This window comes from Petromyzon marinus, chromosome 82, assembly GCF_048934315.1.
Source record: "Petromyzon marinus isolate PM22_M1 ecotype Great Lakes invasive population chromosome 82, UKy_Petmar_22M1.pri1.0, whole genome shotgun sequence".
Taxonomy (NCBI): Eukaryota; Metazoa; Chordata; class Hyperoartia; order Petromyzontiformes; family Petromyzontidae; genus Petromyzon; species Petromyzon marinus.
Genome location: NC_133747.1, coordinates 3,896,036 through 3,918,286, shown reverse-complemented (window position 1 = coordinate 3,918,286; position 22,251 = coordinate 3,896,036). Strand labels below are relative to the sequence as shown.

The 22,251-nt window shown below is 50.6% G+C and overlaps 1 protein-coding gene across 4 annotated transcripts; it reads right to left on the bottom strand.

Annotated features, from left to right (window-relative positions):
• Window positions 1-406: 406 nt before the first annotated feature.
• LOC116957696 (toll-like receptor 2) lies at window positions 407-20,980 on the bottom strand. Of its 4 annotated transcripts, XM_032980010.2 has the most exons (4): window positions 20,646-20,980; window positions 10,543-10,743; window positions 8,994-9,050; window positions 407-7,767 (listed from the first exon to the last, which is right to left on the bottom strand). In XM_032980010.2, exon 4 carries the CDS (start codon window positions 7,738-7,740, stop codon window positions 5,302-5,304), a length of 2,439 nt encoding a protein of 812 aa, XP_032835901.1. In that variant the 5' UTR covers window positions 7,741-7,767; window positions 8,994-9,050; window positions 10,543-10,743; window positions 20,646-20,980; the 3' UTR covers window positions 407-5,301. The 4 variants fall into 4 exon arrangements, with proteins under 4 accessions (XP_032835901.1, XP_032835900.1, XP_032835903.1 ...); XM_032980009.2 differs by lacking the exon at window positions 10,543-10,743; XM_032980012.2 differs by lacking the exons at window positions 10,543-10,743; window positions 20,646-20,980 and adding an exon at window positions 20,401-20,639.
• Window positions 20,981-22,251: the final 1,271 nt, after the last annotated feature.

Here is a 22,251-nt window from a genome sequence, read left to right as displayed (position 1 = left end):
AGACGAGTCCACTCCCAGAACCGGCAGCCCGGAGCTTTCACTCTCTGCTGCTTATATTCCCCTCGGCGCGGCTTGGCTCTGCCCTAGCCACGCCTCCCTTCTCGAACCCACCAGAGGGTTCCAGCGGCCACCCCACACGGTCTACCTTTGCCCCAGTTCCTCCAGCCTGCTGGCACACCCGTGTATATGCTCAACGGCGTGTGCGCTAAGTGTCTACCTGCAGTTGCAGCTGTTGTATAACAGTCAGCGCTGTCACTAGACATACAATGGATTAACAGCGACTTCCACAACTATTCCATTATTTAGATAACTGATGTGGAAAGAATGCAATCATAACACGGTTGTACAGCAGATCAGCTTTTTTGACAAGAATGCAAAACAACATTCACTTCCACAAAGCCAGCAGTAAATGTTCTGCCCATGTTTTATTTAAAAAAGAGGCTCAAAATCATAAACATTAAAGCTGTGCAAAATATTGGGCTTACAAATGTCAAAGCAATGGAATAGCAGTAACGTGATGCTTGGTTCAATATTGTGCAACAATCATATTTGACACTATCCCCAAATGTAACGTATATAAAAACACAGTCTTAAAGAATATTTTACATTTAAGCTGGACAGTCAAGAACAGGCTAGCATAGGCAGTACGGTAAATTCTCGCTTAAAGCGTGTTCACACAACGCATTTTCGCTATAATGCAGTTCTTCCATCAGGGAACCCTTTTTACACAACGCAGAATTTTCCAATTATAACGTGGACCGTTTTAATGCGGAATACATACCGTAATTAGACAGAACTTACCCATTATAACGTGAAACATTAATTATCACATGGATGGCGCCCATTAGAGCACCGACGATTACGGTAACTACTTTCTTGAACTGTGCGGCTGAGCTGTTTGATACAGTATGCAGAATTATACTGTGAGGCAGCAGCAAGCATACTCTCAGAAATTATCGCTTAAAGCATTGTTAGCTTAACGCGCCACCTTTAAAGCGTGCATCTATCACATTAAACGAGGGCTTCCTATATGTTACATTTTCAAAGGACGTTGGGTGAATACCCTTGAAGTAAATTCAAATTCCCTAATGTGAGGCGTGGCTTTGCAATTGTAGGGAGTTTAAGAAATTAAGATGTATGTGTCAAAACGCCAGTTACTCCATCGTAATACAATAGAGATAATTTCAAACAGAAAGTAATTTTTGAAATCAATTACTCCATCCTATTATCCAAAGTTCTACACCTCTATACTCTCTGGTTCTTTCGGTAAAGTCACGTAGATAGAAAAAATAATAAAAGAAACACGACGTTTCGGTCGCAACACAAGCGTCCGTCATCAGGTGAGAAAATGATCTGCTGTTGTGGCTTTATATAGGCACGGGAGGGGGGGAAGGGAGGGAGGAGTTTCGTAGAGTCGTGGCTGCAGGTGTTCACGGGGGAGAGGGTTTGTGGCGTGCAGGGACGGGTGGGGGCTGGCACGGGGGGGAGAGGGGGTAGGGTTTGTGGTGTACAGGGACGAGTGGGGCTGGAGAAATTACCATGTCAATGAGCTTGAATTAGTAACCGAAAACAAAAACTGCACGGGTGGGTGAGTGAAAATCACAGCAGTTAAAACTTGACGTGCTTTATGACATCCTTCCAATGTTTGCTCAATCTGAATCCATCTTCTCGATTAAAGTTTTTTCTGTGTTTGTATATCTGTATGTCTTCATGAACAAATCTCTGATGGTAGCTCGAGGGTTTGAAGAGCACCTTGGTCTTGGAGAAAACAATGTCATGTGTGCCCACAGCGTTGAAACAATAATCCACCACCGCCGAGGTGTTGGTTCTACCGTGTTTCAAATCCGCTTTGTGTTCGCGAACCCAGTCTGAGACATGTCGCTTCGTTTCACCAATGTAACTGCTGCCGCAGACACAACTCAGCTTATAGACACCAGGACAATGCATGTCCAGAATCGCATCATTCACCGATGGGATTAAATCATGGATTTTGTGTACTGTATTGAACCGAACTTGGATCTTGTGTTTGTTCAAGATTTTGGAAATCCTTTTGGTAACCCCTGCTATGTATGGCAAGGTAATGGTTTTGATTAGCTCCTCAGATGGTTCTCTACCCATGGTTGGGGATGCAGCTTTGCGGATTGTGCCGTCAGAATATCCATTCCTCCTGAAAGCCTGGCATACGTGCTCAAGCTCACTGGCTAGGTGGTGCTGGTCGGAGATGCAACAAGCCCTATGGTGTAGTGTCTTGATGAGGGAATTCTTCTGGGCTGGATGGTGGTGGAAGTCAGGCTTTAGATAGGAATCCATGTGGGTGGCTCTCCTATAGACATAGTGTCCCAACGAGCCATCAGGTCTATTCTCGATCAAAACATCCAGGAATGGTAGCTTGCCATCATTTTCCACTTCCATGGTGAATTTGATAGGTGGGTGTATGGGAATAATGTGGTTGAGAAATTGTTATAGTGCCGTCAGGCCATGTGGCCAGATGACGAACGTGTCATCTACGTATCTCTTCCACAAGGAAGGACGTCGGGTGGATGTTTGGATGGCATCTGTCACAAATTTAGCCATGAAAATATTCGCTACCACTGGTGATAGAGAGCCCATTGGGGTACCTTCATTCTGTTTGTAGAAAGTACCATTTCAGGTGAAGTGTTGGTAAGGCAGTGCCTTACCAAGGCAGTGCCTTACCAAGGCAGTGCCTTACAAGATCCAAGTTCGGTTCAATACAGTACACAAAATCCGTGATTTGATCCCATCGGTGAAGGATGCGATTCTGGACATGCAATGTCCTGGTGACTATAAGCTGAGTTGTGTCTGCGACAGCAGTTACATTGGTGAAGCGAAGCGACATGTCTCAGACCGGGTTCGCGAACACAAAGCGGATTTGAAATACGGTAGAACCAACACTTCGGTGGTGGCGGATCATTGTTGCAACTCTGTGGGCACACGTGACACTGTTTTCTCCCAGACCAAGGTGCTCTGCAAACCCTTGGGCCACCTTCAGAGATTTGTTCATGAAGCCATCCAGATATACAAACACAGAAAAAACTTTATTCGAGAAGATGGATTCATATTGAGCAATCATTGGAAGGACGTGATAAAGCACGTCAAATTTTTACTGCTGTGATTTTCACTCACCCACCCGTGCCGTTTTTGTTTTTGGTTATTAATTCAAGCTCAAACTTTATTTGAAGCTTTACCAGGCTCTCATAGGGCCATTCGATCTTCTTTCCCTCGGTTGCTTCAGGATGGATTCATTGACATGCTAATTTCACTGCTCCAGCAGGTACCTCTGCCCAACCCCCCCCCCCCCCCCCTCTCTCTCTATTTAAGGCCTCGACACAGAGGCATTGGGTCTCTGTGTGTCCATGTTGTGTGTGTTGTGGTGCCATGGCAGCGAAGCCGCTCCATGGGAGCCATACCTGCGGTGGGGGGCGGGGAGGCTGCAGCAACGAAGCCACCCGGCTTCCGTCACAGCGCTTCCCCCACCACCCCCCACATGAACACACACACACACACACCCCCACAAAGAGCCCCGAGGGGAGGTCACCTGGCCAGCAGGTTTTCACCCAGAAGCCCCCTTATGGGACGAAAACTTCACGGTTTCCTGCGACCAGGGAATTGAGCGACCTCCCCCGAGGGTGACGCGCACCGCGACGCCGTGACCTGAGTAGTAATTACATGGTCACGATGGGGGCTGCTGAAGCCACCATGGGTAGAAAGCATCCACACTCGACACGAGTCAGCAGGTGGGTAGGGGGGTGGGGCAGAGTAGCGAGTGACAGGAAGGCAAGGGGGGGCCCTTGTCTCCGCACCACGTGTGCAGGGACCTCGCCCTGGCACCACGTGTGTTGGGGCGGTAGTGGTGGAGGATCCCTCGGCCGTGCACTTGGTTAAACAATGGAGGGCGGGCGTCGGAGAGGGGACTAATTTGATTGGCCAAGAGTGGGAAATCTGAGACTCCGGATTGGATGAGAGGCCAGCGGGTTCGCGGCACGTTGGCTTTGATGTAGGGGGATAAAAAGGGATAGAGATCAGGGAGCAAGCTCTCTTTTGCTCAGGGTCGTCTGGAGTGACGGACCGAGGAGTGATCGTCCATTGCTACTCGAACGTCCGTGAGACGGGTCGCAGAGCAGCCAGGTCCAGTTCCCAGCAAAAGCCACGTGCAGCCTCGCCTTTCTGCGACTTCCTACACCTCGAGATCGGATCTTAAGTACAGAGGAGAGAGGTAAGGCCAAGGGGGAATATCCGTTAAGGAGAGTGAGTAGGGAGAGACCAGGCAAATTGGGTCCTAGACCCGCCGGGAGATAGGTTAGACCTGCCCTGCTGACCCACACTGATACGGGTAGATTAACTTCATTAAACGGAGAATAAATCGCCAGTAGACATTAAACCTTGTTGTGTTGTCTCTGCAAATACGGAGAGGGGTGCATGGTGTTGAGCCTGCGTGTTGTGGTGTCCTGTGTTTTCGCACGAGCATACATCTTGCCTGCGCGTGCACGCTCGCACGCGCACGTTAACTTGTGAGCCTGCGCGTTGTGGTGTCCGGTGTTCTCGCACGAGCGGGTATTCTACCCGCGTGGGTGCTCTCGCCACTGCGCAGCTCGTGGTTAGCATATACGAAAGGGGCACAGCGGCGTATTCGCAAGGTGGTTCGTACAGCCCCTCATGGCATGATTTAAATAAATCATGCCACGAGGGGCAGCAGCGAGGGGGGGAGAGTCGGAGAACGGTGGGTCACAGGTGAACGGGGAGGCGGGGGGCAGCCTCCCCGACAGTGTCTCTCTGTGTGTCTGTGTTGTCTCTCTCTGCTTGTTTGTCTGTCTGTGTGTCTCCGTGTCTGTTTTGTCTCTCAAATTTAATTCTACCTGATGACGGTTGCTTGTGTTGCAATCGAAACGTCGTTCTCTATTATTTCATTTATTTTCTTTCTACGTGACTTTACCGAGAGAACCAAAGAGGAATTCAAGCTCATTGACATGCTAATTTATCCAGCCCCACCCGTCCCTGCACACCACAAACCCTCTCCCCCGTGAACTCCTGCAGCCACGACTCTAACCCCCTCCCCCCCATATCGTGCCTATATAAAGCCACAACAGCAGATAATTTTCTCACCTGGTGATGGACGCTTGTGTTTCGACCGAAACGTCGTGTTTCTTTTATAACTTTTTCTATATACGTGACTTTACCGAAAGAACTAGAGAGTATGAATTCCTGCAGTAACGAAAGCTTCAAATCAAGACTTCTACACCTCTGTGCATAATAGGATCAGCAATGTAATTTGCAGGCGGGCTTTTATGGAGGTGCCAAAGCAATGGCTTCGTTCTTGGGTTCCTGTTGTTTCTGTCGACCAAGCGTGGCTCGCAGGTTGGCCCAGAAGAGGGCCTGCTTCCCGCGGTGTGCAGGCCACTCCAGGTAGGTCTTGCGCTTCATGAGGCAACGCAGCCGGCAGAAGCGGCTGGGCACCGAGTTGTGTGGAATGGGCTCCAGCAGAACGAGCACCAGAGCGTCGTCTCGGCTCTCAATGAGGCGCTGCTGCGCGAAGTACAGCTCGTAGTGGCACCACTCGCTCTCCACGAAACTCTGTGAGATGATAAAGAGAGTCTTGCGGCTCAGCTCGATGCAGTCAATAATGTTGTCCATGATATGGCGGCCGGGAATAAAGTCCCGCTCGTGCACGCAGAGTCGGAATGGTGGTACTGAGTGTGACTCCAGCTCAGGCATAAGCTGCTGCATTACCCAGGCTGCGTCCTGCTGGCTGTACGACACAAACGCATCGTAGACTGAATTTTCATCCGGATCTGCGAGGAAATTCCGTCGCTTGGCTTGGAGCCAAGCCCACGTCATGCGCACGTACCACAGCGCATCCAGGTACCAACAGAGCCCGACCAGGAGAGCAGTGCACACGAATGTGGTAACACAAGCTATCACGCTCTTCATTGTTGTGTCACAGTAGAGTGTGGGGTAGGAGACCGAGGACAGCTGTTTACCAACTTCATTCTCTGGATTGGAGCAGTGATATTCAGCTGGCCATCCTTCAATGCGCAATGGTGAGGAATTCTCACAGAAAGTGACAAAGTGGCGGATGTTGCACGTGCAATAGAATGGGTTTCCCCTCATGTCCAGCAGGGTGAGATTACCCAGATGGTGCAGGACAGAGGGCTCCACTGTCCACAATATGTTTCCGGCGATCGTCAGCACCTTCAGCCAGGGCAATGCCTGGAGCAACTCCACTGGGATGGTATTAATCTTGTTGTTACTCAAGTGCAGCTCTTTTAGGTTTTTAAACTTCATCAATTTATTGTTAACGTTTTGGATCTTATTGTTGCTCACGTCGAGCGACTGCAGTGAGGTGGGCAAGCAGTCAAACACGTCATCTGTCAGTAAATTGGACGAGATGTTGAAAACTTGTAAATTCGAAGGCCACTTGCAATTAGAACTCCATTCACTGACGATCTGATTTTCAGAAACATCAAGCAGTTTCAAAGAGGGACAACTTATTAACATGGCACCGACATTCTGTATATGAGTCAAATGGTTTTTCCTAAAAATTAGTTCCATAAGGTAAGGTAGTCGTACATTAGAGCATGTCAGGAATGAAGTATATTCTGTCAACAAATTACCCGAAATGTCAAGGGTAACGATACTTGTTAGGCCACTTAAAACTTCACAAGGAAAGTAATAGAGGTGTACAAAATTTAAGACCAATGATTGAACGTTAATTAAGAAAGGTTTGAGATTTAGAAGTGCATAAAACGAATTAAATACTTTGATATTAAAGTTTTCAATAAATATATGCCGTACATTGGGAGCAGATTTTAAACTATCCTTTAAAGCAAAATAACCATAGCCTTCATATTCAATGTGTCGTAAATTCAAACATCTTAGTTTCGTAGATTCTATTACTTCATTTACCAGAAATTTGGCAGCAGAATCTTCGACGCAGGTATGTGATATAGTTAACACTTCTACCATGCTCTGTGGCTTTGAAATACATTGAAAAGGGTTTACATCACGAGAGTAATCAGTAAAATTAAGGAATTCCAATTGCAACTCCACACTGTTACAGGAGACATCACAGATGATGTCAGTGAGCAGCTCAATGTTTGTGTGCATGGTTAAGGCCAGAGTAACACTCTTTAGACTGTGGAATGCCGACAGAGAACCTCTAGTGTAGATGGTCAGGTCTCCAGTCACAATGGAGAGATGTTCCAGTTCCATTGTCTTGCTGACACTTTGGTACATTTCGGTGACATTCGCACCCCCAACCTTTAGATGATACAGAGTCTTGAGAGATGTGAAGGAACCTGGAATATGTAAAGAATTATAGGAGTTGTTTCTAACGTCCAGAGATCTTACAGACTTGAGAACAGCAAAGGAGTCATCCCACGCCCCTGGTAATCTGTTATTACTCAGGTCAATGTCTTCTAAAGCAGAGTTGTTTAAGAAAACCCAGGGGTCAATGCTTGATATTTGGTTGAAGGCCACATTGAGAGATTTTAGCTGTAAAAGTGCTGACAGGTGCTCTCTCTGAATGCTAGAGATCTCGTTGTAGGACAGGTCCAGAGAGGTTATGGTGACTGGGAGGTATTCAGGCACAGATTGCAGGCGCAGGCGTGAGCAGTCGGCTCTGACTCCTCTTATCTGGCAGCCATTGAAGATGGAAGTCCCATGGCTCCACGCAGCTCCCACCATCAGGACGACCATCACCAGCAGAGCCACGCCCATCTCCATTGCATTCCCCTACCCTCGTAGCCAGCACTGACGACACACACAGTTACAACTGGAGGGTTATGCACGGTGAGATTCGTCATCGTCTCAGAAATCAGCAATGTGGCTGCACATGGATCAAATGAAGTCCAGAATATGGAAGCTTGGTGACACCTAATGCCCCATAGTACCAGGGCTGGCAATATAAGCACATATCGAGATACCAAATTTATATCGAGATACCAAATTTGTCATGCTGGAAAAGCATGGCATTTTTTACAATAATAGTTTAGCACAAATAGGCTACGCATCCAGCCAGGTGGCTCAGCAGTAAAGTGAGCTGCTTACAGTGGAAGATTGCGAATTCAAACAATGGTTGGTGGTTGACTTGGCCTATAATCTCTCTCGTGTCGATAAAATAAATATCACTTTGTCGGGACGTTAAGAGTAGTTAACGTTACCACCACCATAGGAATGTGGGATTCATCCTCCTGGCTGCTACTGTGCCAGGAAGGCGATTATAAATTAGCACTTCTTACGCTCAAGAAAGACTCCGCCTATAACAAGACTGCTAATCGCAGATCGCACTTTCAGCGATGCAGAAATGGTCATCTGGAATTCGCTTGGTTGGGGCCTTCCACCAATTACCAAGCAACCGGCATCTGTCCAGGCCAGCTTCCAAAACAAACTTAGAACGAGCATCTTTCACCAAAGCGTTTGAAAAATGACAAGTGGACAGGCGAGCGCCACTGCGAGTTCTATGGTACTCTATAAATATGGAGTATTATTATTACAATAATCAAGGCAATGGTGTGGAGTGTAGCTTTTTACAGAGTGGAAACGTGGACACAGAAGCGGAAGAAAGTGAGACAGTTAGAAGCTTCGAGATGTGCAGGATGGAGAGTACGATGGGCAGAGACGAGGACCAATGAAGGAATCCTGAATGGCATCAATGAAAGAAGAATGATCATGGAAGTCATCGGAATGAGAAAGAAGTGGATTGAACTCGTAGTACATGGGATGATGGACACGAATGTTGTGGATCAAATGGAAAACAAAATAGTGAGAGGAGGAGGACAGAGAACAGAGGAGCACGGAGAAGATGGCAGCCAAGGAGCTGCCGCACAGACAGAGCAGTGCCAGAGAAGATCACGATCCAACTCCTCTCTGTCTGCTTCTTCCCCCGCATGGCTCCACTGTGGAATTCTCTACTCCCAGCATCGTCCCATCCGCCAAGCTCTAACCTTGCTCTATTCAAGACACGTGTTAACTCTTACCTCTGACGGTGCTGTTTGTTGCTGACCGCTTGACGTTTTGGGGCCCGTGCTCAGCACCTGTTTAAACAAAATCCAGATCACAGCGCAATAAAGTCAAATATCCCTCTATAGTCTTTAGCAACACCGATTTAGACCGGCAAGGCACACAAGGGGCTAAGTGGCCAGCACCACGCCGGGCCGCATTTGTCTACCCAGTGCCCATGTTTACAGACTGCAACTAGTACTCATTTAAGACTGAGTCGACATAGAAGAGGCCCAGCGCCGGTTCAGATATTCCTTACTGATGTTGGCAATGAGCATGAATCGTAGCGCAGTGCACTAACCAAAGTGCCACCGCTCCCATTAGAGAAATAATGGTGTGGGTATATCATTGAACAAATTAGTTTAGCCGACTTGAGATTACAGACCCCAGTCAAATTGACCTTAAGTCACAATACAAATACAGCATTGCAAGTATGTGTGTATGTATGTTAAACTTTTACATTATGAGACCTCCTTTGCCAGTAACAAGATATAGGAATAGGTTTTACCCTTTTAACTGGCACAAAAACTGACACCTTTATTCAAGGCATCATGTTTGCAATAACCACAACACAAGCAGTCAAAATGCAAACAAAAAAGACAACTCTGATAATAATATGCACTGTCCTTGAATTTGATTGGTCCACACCCGAGACAGCTTTTCTTAGAGCCTAGTCTCCATTGGTGTTGGACCAGAAGACGCCAAAAGGCGTACAACTAAAAAACAGCGCACTATCAGAGTATTGAGGGCTCGGGGTGAGCATTTACATTATGAGACCTCCTTTGCCAGTAACAAGATATAGGAATAGGTTTTACCCTTTTAACTGGCACAAAAACTGACACACTCTGATAGTGCGCTGTTTTTGCTGGCTGACTATTATAACGACGATGACGATGGGAGCTGTGCAGAGATCGGCCATGCAGCTGGACGCTGAAGAGAGATGATGATGAAGACAGCGACAGGAGCAAAGACCCGGACCCCACGACAGCCCCGAACCTTCGGCCATGCCCCCTTATAGAACCTTCAAGCAGGTTCCTGGAGCTTCCCCGACTGACCCCGCCCTTTACCATTACCCCAGTTATGCCCCACTTATAGTTGGTTATTATATAACGCACCCATACTCGTGATTACCCCTCCTGGTCAACAGATGGCACCCTGTCATTACATCACCACCCCCCCCCCCCCCCCCCCCCACGCCACGTTTAAAAGATAGCCATCCCAGCTAATACTAACAAAATCAAACAAAAGAAGCAGAAGAGTTCCGCAAAAAAACAGTTAAAAAAACGAAGACAACAACAATGTTTTTGTTAAGGCGGAACAATCTGCAATGAAAAAGGAAGACCCAAGCAACAACTCGGGAAGGTAGAGGGAAGACCCAAGCTACAACTCGGGAAGATAGAGGGAAGAGGTGAGAAGAGAAAGAGGGAGGGAGAGAGAAAGGCATTTTTTTCCCCTCAGCATAACGCGTGAGCACGACCCCAAACCCCCCCCCCCCCTCATACACACACACGGGGACATTCCTATTACCGGAATCCAAAACATTTTGACCGAGTCCTCCATGCATGGGGGAAATCTTTGCATTCTTTACAGGGGATGTGGGCTCGAACAGAAGACCCGGAGAAGTTAGTTCCATCCCTGGCTTCAAAGGTGAGGTGGGCCGGGTCGCAGCCGACGGCCCCTCGCATTCGGCGAGACCTCGTAACCCACCAACCTTCAGGGGCTCGGAAACTGTGGGCGGCACAACACAATCCTTCTGATGCACCCTCTCTGTGGCCACTTCCCCTGGCTCGTAGGACACATTAGACACCGACCATACAAAACTTGGAGATGAGGTGTCAGTTTGGGGAGGAACATAAGGCTTCAACCACGATGGATGGACAAACGAACGGCGACGGCCCACTCGTATACGCACGCACTGTGGCTGATTGACCTCCACCACTTCCACGGGACCTTGTCACAGCCGATGCTTTTCAGGGACGTTCCCAACGGCACCAGTGGGCAGTGCATCCATGCCCGGTCCCCTATGGCCCAATGCAGCACATAGTCATGCCGCCCCGCATTTCTTTCGTTAGCCGTCTGTGCTTTGGCGGTGTTTGCCTTGGCCGCTTCGCGTGCTGCTGAAACGCGCTTTAGCATAATATGCAGGGGTGTAGGCAAGATCGTTTTACCCTTGTTCTCTGACAGACCCAATTGAACCTCCATGGAAGGTTCATTTTCTCTTCCATACATGAGAACAAACGGTTAAAATCCCGTGGAAGCATGGGGAGTCATCCTTTATACTGCCAGGACACCCAGAACATGCATATCCAAATCAGTTTGAGCCACACTAACCGCCTAACGAAGCATGGATGTCAGGGTTCTATGCAGGTGTTACACCATCCCGTCTGTTTGGGGATGATATGGCGACGTACTAATCTTCCTAGTGCCCATTGCGTCACAAACTTCGTGCAATAGCTTCGATGAAAAATTCCTCCCTTGATCCGTGAGAAGCTGCCTGGGGCCCCTTTTATCCATTACATAATCTCTGCAAAATTGCCTTGGCAATGGAAGCTGCCGACTGGTTGGGCAACGGTCAAGCCATCGGCTACTGTGAAAAATATTCAACACCAACCAGGAGAAACGTATTCCCACTCTGCTTGGCCGGAAAGGGTCCTAGAATATCGAGCGCAACCAACTCGTTAATCCGCGATACTGAGATGGGCTGCAGTGAAGGCTGGGACTTCCTTAGCGGCAGTTTTCTGCACGCATAGTTCATACAACCCTTAAGTGATGCACGTCGATCAACATTCCCGGCCAATAAAAGTCGCGCTGCAACGTTAACAACGTCTTATGCACTCCAAGATGTAACAATTTGTCCTCGTGCACCACTCGAGTCAATTTTCCTCGAAGGGTGGTAGGAACCACAGTGCGATGACGGTGCAGCCCTTCATCCCCCAACATCAAAAGGTAGTCCCGAAGGACCGGTCGTGGGGCGTCAGAGGGAGCAGACTCTTTGTGCCCCGATTCAGCATGATGCCGCAAAGCCATAAGGGACACATCCTCCATCTGCAACTGCCCCCACTCGGCGCACGTAAGGTGCAAAACGCTGTCACCCGGCGCGAACCCCCCGGCGGGCTACCCTTCATCAAGTGCCGTTATGACAGCTGCAGGTCCTGCCGCCGGGCGTTTACAATGACCCGCGCCGGATGAGCACGCACAGCTCACCCCTTGGGGCAGGTGGGATAATGCGTCAGCATTGCAATGCTGCACCCCTTTACGATATATCACTCGGAATGAGTACTCCTGGAGAATTTCCAGCCAGTGTGAGAGCTGGCCGGAAGGTTGGTCCACTTGCAGGGAGTACTGAAGGGCCGCGTGATCGGTGTGAACAATAAATTATCTGCCGTAGAGTTAAAGCCTATACTGTTGTACAAAGTACACCATGGCCAACAGTTTCCTGCGGGTAACACAGTAGCACTGTTCTGCAGCGGACAAGACGCGGCTGCCATACGCAACTACCTGGGACAGGACGGCTCCTATACCTGTGTTACTACTAGCGTCCATGTCGTCGAAAACTAACGGCAGGGAGAAATCCAGATAGTCGAGTTGGGGCACGTTGGATAGGCGCTCACAAAGGGCTACAAACGCAGCCTCCTCCTCTACCTCCCACTTGAATCACTTGTTCTTGGCAGTCCGAGCATGTAGGGGCTTAGCCACCGTGGCAAACTGCGGCACGAATCTGCGATAATATGACGCAAACCCAACGAAGCTGCGCACTTCACCCACGGACTTGCGGGTCGGCCAATCTCGCACGCATGCCGTTTTCTCAGGGTCCATGGCTATTCCATTCAAACTAACGATGTGACCCAAGTAATGCACGGAAGTTTGCAGCAAATGACATTTAGCAGGCTTCAATTTCAGATTAGCTGATCGAATCCTAACGGACATAGATCGCAACCACTGGAGGTGTTCTTCAAAAGTGCGACTGAACACGATAATATCATCAAAATAGATGAGTCCCACTGTAGGCCAGCCAAAACCAGTTCCATAAGCCGCTGAAAGGTGGCCAGGGCCGAATACAATCCCATCGGGAGACAATTAAATTGGAAGAGTCCCTGGGGTGTGCGGAACGCGGTTTTAGGCTTCAACGACTCCTCAAGGGGAAGTTGCCAAATCCCCGATAATAAATCGAGTGTAGAAAAAAAATGCGCACCGGACAAGGTGTCCAGGGAGTCATCCATGCGTGGGAGCAGGTACGCGTCGGCCACTGAGACCTTATTTAATTACGAAAATCTACATAGAACCTAAGACTGCCATCATGTTTCTTAACCAGCACCATGGGCGCTCCCCAAAGGCTGGTAGAAGGAGAAATTATATCCGCGGCTAACATCTCATCCACCGCCTGTTGCACATGCTCTTTCTCCCGTGGACTCAACCGATACAAGTTCTGACGAATCGGTCCGGCCTCCCCCTTATCAATGCAGTATTGCAACAGAAAGGTACGGCCGATAAACTTACTTTTACTAAATACATCCGAAAACTCGTGCAGCAGTGACCGTAATTCTCCTCACTGCACCGGAGACAACTACGGGTTTTCCTGACACAACGCCTCTGTCCACGTCTCGTCTGATCCAACACCCTGTTCCACTGTGCCAACAATCCCGTTGTGTGCAATCCGGGCACCTCGCAACATGTGGCCGTTGCGTGGGCCAGCACCATCCCCGCCTGAACCACAGCCATTCCCGGGCCCGCATTGAGCACCTGTAAGAATAGTTCCTGGTTCAGGCGAAGGATTATCTGTGTGCCGACCAGCGCTAGGCCACGGGTCACTGTATTGTACGAAGTCAAAAGGACTCCCGCCTCCGGGTCAGTAATTCGCAATTGCTTGCAGTAGCACAACGGTATTAACATCTGTGAGCCTGGCGGGATTTCCACCGAGTCCCTGGCAAGGGCCTGGACCGTGACACTCGCCACCGCACTTTTGTGTGGAGACTGCAAGAAAAACAGTCTATGGCCCGATGGCATCTCCACACAGCCCTGATCAATCAGGATCTTGAGGAGCATCTTACTAAAAAAATCAGTGCCCAAAAGGCAGGGCACCGCCAGCATCCTCGAGATCAACACAGACCCAACCACCGCGATCTCGCCAATTTCGACGCGAGCCTCTCTCTGCTCTATGATATCCATACTCCCTCCATTCGTCACGAAGCATGCATTTACCACCAGCTTAACATGCTGGTTCCTTGTTGGCAACAAATAAAGAAATCACATCAGATATAATGGTGGCGGAAGCACCTGTGTCCACCAGAACATGTACCTCGATCCGCTAGATGGAGCCTGACACCACCAAGGAACCCTATGCGGCCACGATCCCCCGACGAGCCAACTTCCTCCACTGTGTACCTGAGCTAGGCCACCCTTGTGCAGCTAGTCCCGGCTTGTACACCTCCGCCATCTTGGCATATGCCCCTTGAAGAGTGGTATTTTTCTCAGTGGGGATGGCTCGGAACGCTGTGAGGGCGTCGTTGTCCAACGTTGTCGGCAGAGCCCTCAATGCCTCCTCTTCGGTCCAGTTCACTGACCGGAAATCCGCTTCAAAATGCCAGGTAAAAGTGCTCCAGTCACCCCCTGCAGCGACGAATTCCATGACAGGAGGTAATCAGCGGGTCTGATCAGTCCCTTTTTCACATTTTTCTGTAGCGGGAGTCGCTTTTAGCGATTCACGCCCGTGTCGTAAAATGGCGGCCTCCTGCGTGTTTCTCCCGCACAGTGCATAATGGCATCTCCCGGACGTGTTTCTCCCGTGTGTTGCATAATGGCGGGCCGCCGACCGCGTGTCCTCACGCCACATGTAATGGCGGCCACCGCACCCGTGGACGTTTCCGCCGGAACGCCGATCAATGGCGCCTGTTCCCTTCTCTCCGGCGAGGTCCATGCAGCGTTACAAGCTGCGAGACCATCGCCCGCAGGAGCGCAAGCTGCGCAGTCACCTTGTGCCATCCGTCTTCGGGCTGCGGCTGCGGGAAGATTGCTCCCATCTCCCCCGCCTCTGCCGCAGCCAATCCTCCAGCCGCGGTGTTGGTGACTGGGACTGCAGTTCCCGGGGCTGCCGGGGGGCTCTGCGTGTAATTTTCTTCCTCGTCGGAAGATGGTTGGACATTCTTCCTTTTTCCAAGCACTTCTGACTCCAAATGTAGTGAGCAACTTCCAAGACACAACGTGTAGAGGACTTCTTATTTATTTATCATACTTTAGGCACAATCACTGGGCGACATATATATGTAGTGATTGTAGAATCACTACTGTGTACACACGCACAGGCGTGACGTCACTATGCGGGGGAGCGTCATGACCACGCGGGTCTACACACACGCATGACGTCATCCCGGCTGGAGGCGGGAATGACGTCAGGGCTGGTTCTGGGCTCCGGGAGGCCACGAGGGTGGTGTGAGGCTGTGGCACTCTCTGTGACCCCGGCTGGACACGTGACTGGACCCCAGTGGGGGCTGGGGGCCTAGGGGGCACCCCGGAGGGCACGTGGACAGCAGGGGGGCTTCGAGAGGGTTCTCGAAGGGAAGCGTGGCCGGGGTGGGGCCCGGGCACGCCGAGGCCCATATAAGCAGCCGCCTCACGAGGTTCGAGGCTGCCCGTATCAAGAACGAAGATGCATCATGAAGACGCCAAGAGGAGTCAAGCCTCCAGTCAGTGGACCTGGCAGTAGCCTACCTGGCTGGATTAACGCTAGAGTATTTGAGAAGTATGTGTTAGCTAGAGTAGGTCGGTGGTCACCATCTTATGTGCAGTGTTATATTACTTACCGTTCTAATAAATCAGCGTTGCCTCCCAAGGAGTCGTGTGTGCACCTAATTCGAACCCACTACATTTGGTGTCAGAAGTTGCGGAAAAATAAATAACGTTAGGTGTTATCCTAGTCAGTATAATATGTGCACGATTACTACAACTTACCTGCTCGCTTTCACACGACGAGGAGGCGAGACGATCATCTTCGGGGCAGCCCCGGGGTTCTGCAGCCTCGGTGAAGGAGGGAGATGGCGCTGCAGGCGGGGCAGCAGCACGCACATCACGTCGCTGCTTCGCCGCCATCGATGGAGAGAGAGCGACGGAGCTGTAGGAGAGAGGCCGCCGCCGCCGCTGCTGCGGGTGCCTGGGCGGGAAATTCGCGCGCGCATGGTGCACGCGCGGCCGCCATCTTGGCGGGCGGTCGGGATGCGGTTCCCGCCAAAACGCCGTTCCCGCCATTCTCAACGCCTGTGGAGGGAGATCTTGGGCCGTCTTGGTGGCATCCTGTGCTCACCATCCAAGAGTCTTCAAGTTCCACAGTGCAGCCTCCGTTCCTCACAGCCTCTCAGGCGAGTCGTGACACAATGCACCCGGCCCTAAAAACACACTTCACCCATCTTGCGTGCGCCGGGTTGCGATTAGGTGTTTTTTTTACTCGCTGGGTTGCGAAGCGTGTTAGTTGGGTTGGGTGCGTGGCAGATTGACGCGGCGCCCGTGCGTGTGTCTGCTTTGTAACAGTGTTGTTAAGTACGGCGTCGGGATTGTTATCTTAAGGAGCCAGTTAATGATTAATTCGGCTATGTGGGGGGTCTCGGGCTCCGTTAAGATCCAGTGAATTGCCGGGTTAATGATTTGTTGACACTTTGTTTGATTGCCGTTGCGGAGTCGCGATTGTTTTTGGGTATACAGTATGGCGCTTCGCTTGTGAATGTTGTCAATGTGTGACTGTGCGAAACTTTGCTTGTGAGTGTTAACAATGTATGCTTTGTATGGAGCTTTGTTCGTGATTGTTAATATATAGCTTGTGCCACATTTGTTAACGAAGTGTTGATTGTATGGGATTTTTCTCGAGATCGCGATGTGTGGACTGTGTGTACTGCATAGACTCTCTCTGCACTGATACGGGTTGTGACGTACATTGTTGTGATCCTTGTTGCGGATCGTTAAATTGTGATGGTGACATATGGTGCCAGTGATTTGGATTGTGCTGCTGGCTGTGTCTAATCAGGGCCAAAGATCCTGACCAGAATGCCCCCTGTCATTGTTGCGTGTTGACACGAGTGTGGTCCCGTCATGGTGTGGCTGACGGCTTGACCTGACAGCCCAGAGATTGAGACACTCCGTGGCGTGTCTATCCTAGTGGGCAGTTCACTCACATGGCTCGGAGAGTGTGGTCCCGTCATGCTGTGGCTGATGGCTTGACCTGGCGGCCCGGAGATCGAGACACTCTGAGGCGCGTCTGAGACAGTGAGCCAGAGGCTCAGGGAGCTTGTGGTGAGTTGCTCTCTCAGCTCGGTTGGTACAGCTAAATGCTGCAATGCGAGGCTTGGAGAGAGGGGTTGGTGTGTCCTCTCAACCCGGTTGGGACAGCTGATTGCTGCAATGCGAGTCCTGGAGAGAGGTGTTCTTGTGTCTTCTCAGCTCGGTCGGAACAGCTACATGCTGCGATGCGAGTCTTGGAGAGAGACTGGGTTATAATTCCCCCGATACGGCCGACACGTGCGCGTCGGAAAGGTGGGGGGTGCTACCGAGTGGCATGAGATGTCTGGGTTGGCCTTCAAGGGAGGGGTTCTGAGTTGTGCGAGCGCGGGAAACCGCAGGGGATGCGGGTCGTGCATGCGGCCGCCATTTTGTGCGTGCATGGGTATTTGTGTGAACCATTTCTGGGCAAGAGCAGGCATTTTTTTTGTCACGTCGATTTAACATTTTTTTTACAAAAAATGTAGATACTGAGGCAACGCTGAAGTGCGACTTCTTTGCCCAGTACATGGGTCAACCTGGAAGCATGACTTCCTTGACCCGGGATGTTGTACAACATCCAACGGTTGTACCTTTGGTTGCAGCATACTGGCTCGACCTTGAAGAGTGACTTCCTTGAGCCAGTACATGGGTCGACCCTGAAGTGCGACTTCTTGACCTGGGACGTAGGGAGACGTCCGGAATGTTAAGTGGTGTTTGTAGGTGGGTGTTAGACTTTCGGTCTTCGCCCTATTGCCACCTGTGGGGTGGAACGGTAACAGGGCGGTGTGAGACCCTGCCATCTATGGGGTGGTTGTGTGGTTTTGGTTTGATTTACCGGTGTTGGTTGTGCATCCAACGCGTCGGAATCTATGTATTTTTGTTTTTATTTCTTCCGCTGGGCGGAATACGATCATCTCCACTTCCCTGGGCCGGGTGGCTGTCGTGTCCGACGAGCTGAGGCGTGGGCTTGTGGTGCTGTGCCTCAGGAGGTGGTTTCTTCTTGTCACAGGATTCCTGCACCTGCCGCCGTTGGAGTCGCCGGTTGTGCTGACCGGATGTGGACTTGAAGGGGAGAGTGGAGCGCCCGTACGTCACTCCTGCTCATCCTGTTGCCCAACTCCTGGGGAGGGGCCGTGCCCTTTTTGGGCCTTTTTCAAGTTCCCCCAGGACCTCCAGGGAGAGCGTGCTCGCCTCCCCTGGAGGCTCGGCCACGCGAATTCGTTTGAAGACTGGCCGCTGTCCATGACTCTCACACCTTGTTGATTGCCTACACCGTTGTCAAGCAGCCACATTCATATGTCGGTGCATGCGTACAAATTCACACGGATGGGCTGTGCTGAGGGATAAGTGGGTTGACGAGTTCTTTTGATGTACATGTTGTTGTTGGTTCCCCTCATTCCATACATTCTTCCCTTCCCCCCCTCTCGGTGTGTGTACGTATGTTTCTCGGGGTGATTATTGTCGGTCGCCGGTTGTTTGTTGACGTTGTTGTTGGAGGCACACTGATTTTTTTCTGTATTGTCACAGCCGAGACGGCTGGTTTTTTTTAGATGGGGGAGGGTGATGTAGTGATTGTAGAATCACTACTGTGTACACACGCACAAGCGTGACGTCACTATGCGGGGGAGCGTCATGACCACGCGGGTCTACACACACGCATGACGTCATCCCGGCTGGAGGCGGGAATGACGTCAGGGCCGGTTCTGGGCTCCGGGAGGCCACGAGGGTGGTGTGAGGCCGTGGCACTCTCTGTGACCCCGGCTGGACACGTGACTGGACCCCAGTGGGGGCTGGGGGCCTAGGGGGCACCTTGGAGGGCACGTGGACAGCAGGGGGGCTTCGAGAGGGTTCTCGAAGGGAGGCGTGGCCGGGGTGGGGCCCGGGCACACCGAGGCCCATATAAGCAGCCGCCTCACGAGGTTCGAGGCTGCCCGTATCAAGAACGAAGATGCATCGTGAAGACGCCACGAGGAGTCAAGCCTCCAGTCAGCGGACCTGGCAGTAGCCTACCTGGCTGGATTAACGCTAGAGTATTTGAGAAGTATGCGTTAGCTAGAGTAGGTCGGTGGTCACCATCTTATGTGCAGTGTTATATTACTTACCGTTCTAATAAATCAGCGTTGCCTCCCAAGGAGTCGTGTATGCACCTAATTCGAACCCACTACATATACATGGCTATGCATAGCTGACCCATTACACAGCCCATCGTCGGCGTCTAACTATATAGCTGGCTGACTAATATAGCAATGATGACGATGGGAACTGTGCAGAGAATTGGCCATGCGGCCGGATGCTGAAGAGAGATGACGGCGAAGACAGCGACGGCAGCCAGGACCCAGACCCCACGAAAGCCCCAAACCTTCGGTCACTTACCCCTTATATACTTCCCGGCGTGGCCAGGCCCCGCCTCCGGCCACGTCCCCTTCTAGAACCTTCGAGCAGGTTCCCGGAGCTTCCCGACTTACCCCGCCTTTTACCTTTAACCCAGTTACGCCCCCCCCTTATAGTTGGTTATTACATAACACACCTAAACTCGTGATTAACCCTCCTGGTCAAAAGATGGCACCCTGTCATTACACATGCAACAATATCAAACGAGTCTGGTTTCAAAAGGATACTGTCATTATTCAAATATACCCTAGACAACGAAACACCCAAACAATTGACTGATACCAATTGAAACAACAGCTGTCATTGCCACTATGTGGCTTTGCCATTCCCATGGCGCTTGTGCCAGGCTGGGTGCACTCCGAGGCCAAGTGAAGTATCGAAGGCTCACAGGCAGGAGGTTATGGGACAGACCCAGCAGCCATGATTTGAGTGACTGAGATTAATAGTAGATGCATCACCCCCACTGTGTAAACTTGCTGCGTTTTAGCAACTCGGCACTCTGATAGCTGTGACTGTCGATCTTCCACCCTTCGTTTTTACTGGAGGGTGACTGCCTCCAACTGCCTAGTAGCATTCTTCACGAACCTCCTCCACAGAGGCCGATCTTGACACTGGTTATCGGCAAATCCACTCAGCTCCAAATCATTTTGTACTTTATGAGTCCATCTTTTCTTTAGCCTGTGTCACTCACTCACCCACACACTCTCCTACTAACTCACTCACTCACCCCTCCACATTCGTACACCCACTCACCTATCAGCTCATATCTTTTCCATCCTCTACCGCGCATGCTTTGGCAGCATGCGGTGGCTGATCATGCGGGCTACGTAACCCAGCTATCGCAGACTTGCCTGCCAGAGGAGTTCACCGATGATGGGGACTGTTTCCAGATCATTCAATGATCCATTAGCTCCTCGCACTGTGATCTAGCCTCGTGGTTAAACCCAGGATGGATAATCAGAGGCACAGACGGCACACACACGCAATAGAGACAATACCGCTGCTGCTGTTGAGGTCTGCGCTGCTCGCTGTGCTGGCGCTGGGTTTCTCGCTCTGTCTCCTGCAGCTGCTACGGAGAGAGGATGGAGAGAGAGCAAGAGAGTGTGGGGGTGGTGGAGGCGTGGTAGAGATGAGTGTACTAAAGAGAGGGAGGGGTGTATGGAGAGAGGAGTGTATATATAGAGAGAGGGGTGTATGGAGATAGTGACAGGCGTGTATGTAGAGAGAGGGGGGGTGTATAGAGAGAGGGTGTATGGAGAGAGAGAGAGAGGGGGGTGTATGGAGAGAGCAAGAGGAGTGTATTGAGATAGAGAGAGGTGTATGGAGAGAGAAAGAGGGGTGTATGGAGAGAGTGAGAGGGGTGTATGGAGTAAGAGGGGTGTATCGAGAGAGAGAGAGGGGGAGTAGGGAGAGAGAGTGGGGTGTATGGAGAAAAAGTGGGGTGTATGGAAAGAGAGTTTTAAACCAATTTCATTGTTACTCTTTGGTTCTTTCGATAAATTCACGTAGGTATAAAATCAAGTAAATTAAATCACGACGTTTCGGGCGCAACACAAGCGTCCGTCATCAGGTGGGACAACCACAGCAAGAACCAAAGAGTATGGATCCCTGCAGTCACGAAAACTTCAAATCTAAGAAGAAATTTCCATTGTTTTGTTGCGGATTTTTACCAGTTAAATCCTGTTAAATATGGCTGTTTCTATTGTCTATGGGAAAATTCAATTTTATTTTTGCCAGCAGCATAAGCACCTAGAACCAATTTCGATAGAAATCAAATCCAATACAGCATCGTGTGTGCATGTCACAAACAGGTAGGTTCGTCGGGCCCTCAAAATGCAGCGCCTTCACGCAGCACATGTAGAGCGCTCTCTTTGGCACGCTCATTAGGGACACGTTCCTGCAGCCTCTAAGTTTCTGTAGCTTCCAAGAGTCAATGCGGCCAGGAGGCTTAATGCAGGTAGTCGCTACTATCCTCCGGCGCCTCCAGTTTCAAACATAGCGCCTGCATAACTCGGAGCACGTCCCGCAGCAGCTTCTCCCCGGCTAGCGTGGAGTGGAGTCCCGCAGTGCTGGTGATCTCAGCTGCCGTCTTCGACTTCCACTGGTGGCCATTCACGAGGTTGCTGACTGTCCCCACCTCTACTTAGGTGAAGCGTAGGGGCAAAGTCTTTTCTCCTCTGATCCATTTGAAGAGACTATTGCAGAACAAGAGTTCGTTCAATAAATGTTTGATGTCATAGTGTGTGTGTGTGCCCTTGCTCCACTAAAAGCTCTGCCATGCGTCAAAAAGTCTCTGGTAATAAGATGTCAGCCTCGTGTAGTTAACCAGGCCCAGGTCTAACAGGAACAACAGAGACATCCTGCGTCTCTCAGCAGGCTGAGGGCCAGCGACATCCAGGGTAGCTCCTCTTCTTCGTACAGCAGCAGCCTCACGGCCAGAAGAATTAAGTTCATCACCCTGGCAGAAACATCCGCCAGTCCCTAACCAACCTAACCTACTAGCAGGCAGATAAATCCCAGCCTCAGCCAGTGCTTCCCGTTCCATACAAAGTGCATGGGTGACCGGTTCACTCTGGTGAGTAGGCAGCCCGGAGGCTGGAGGGC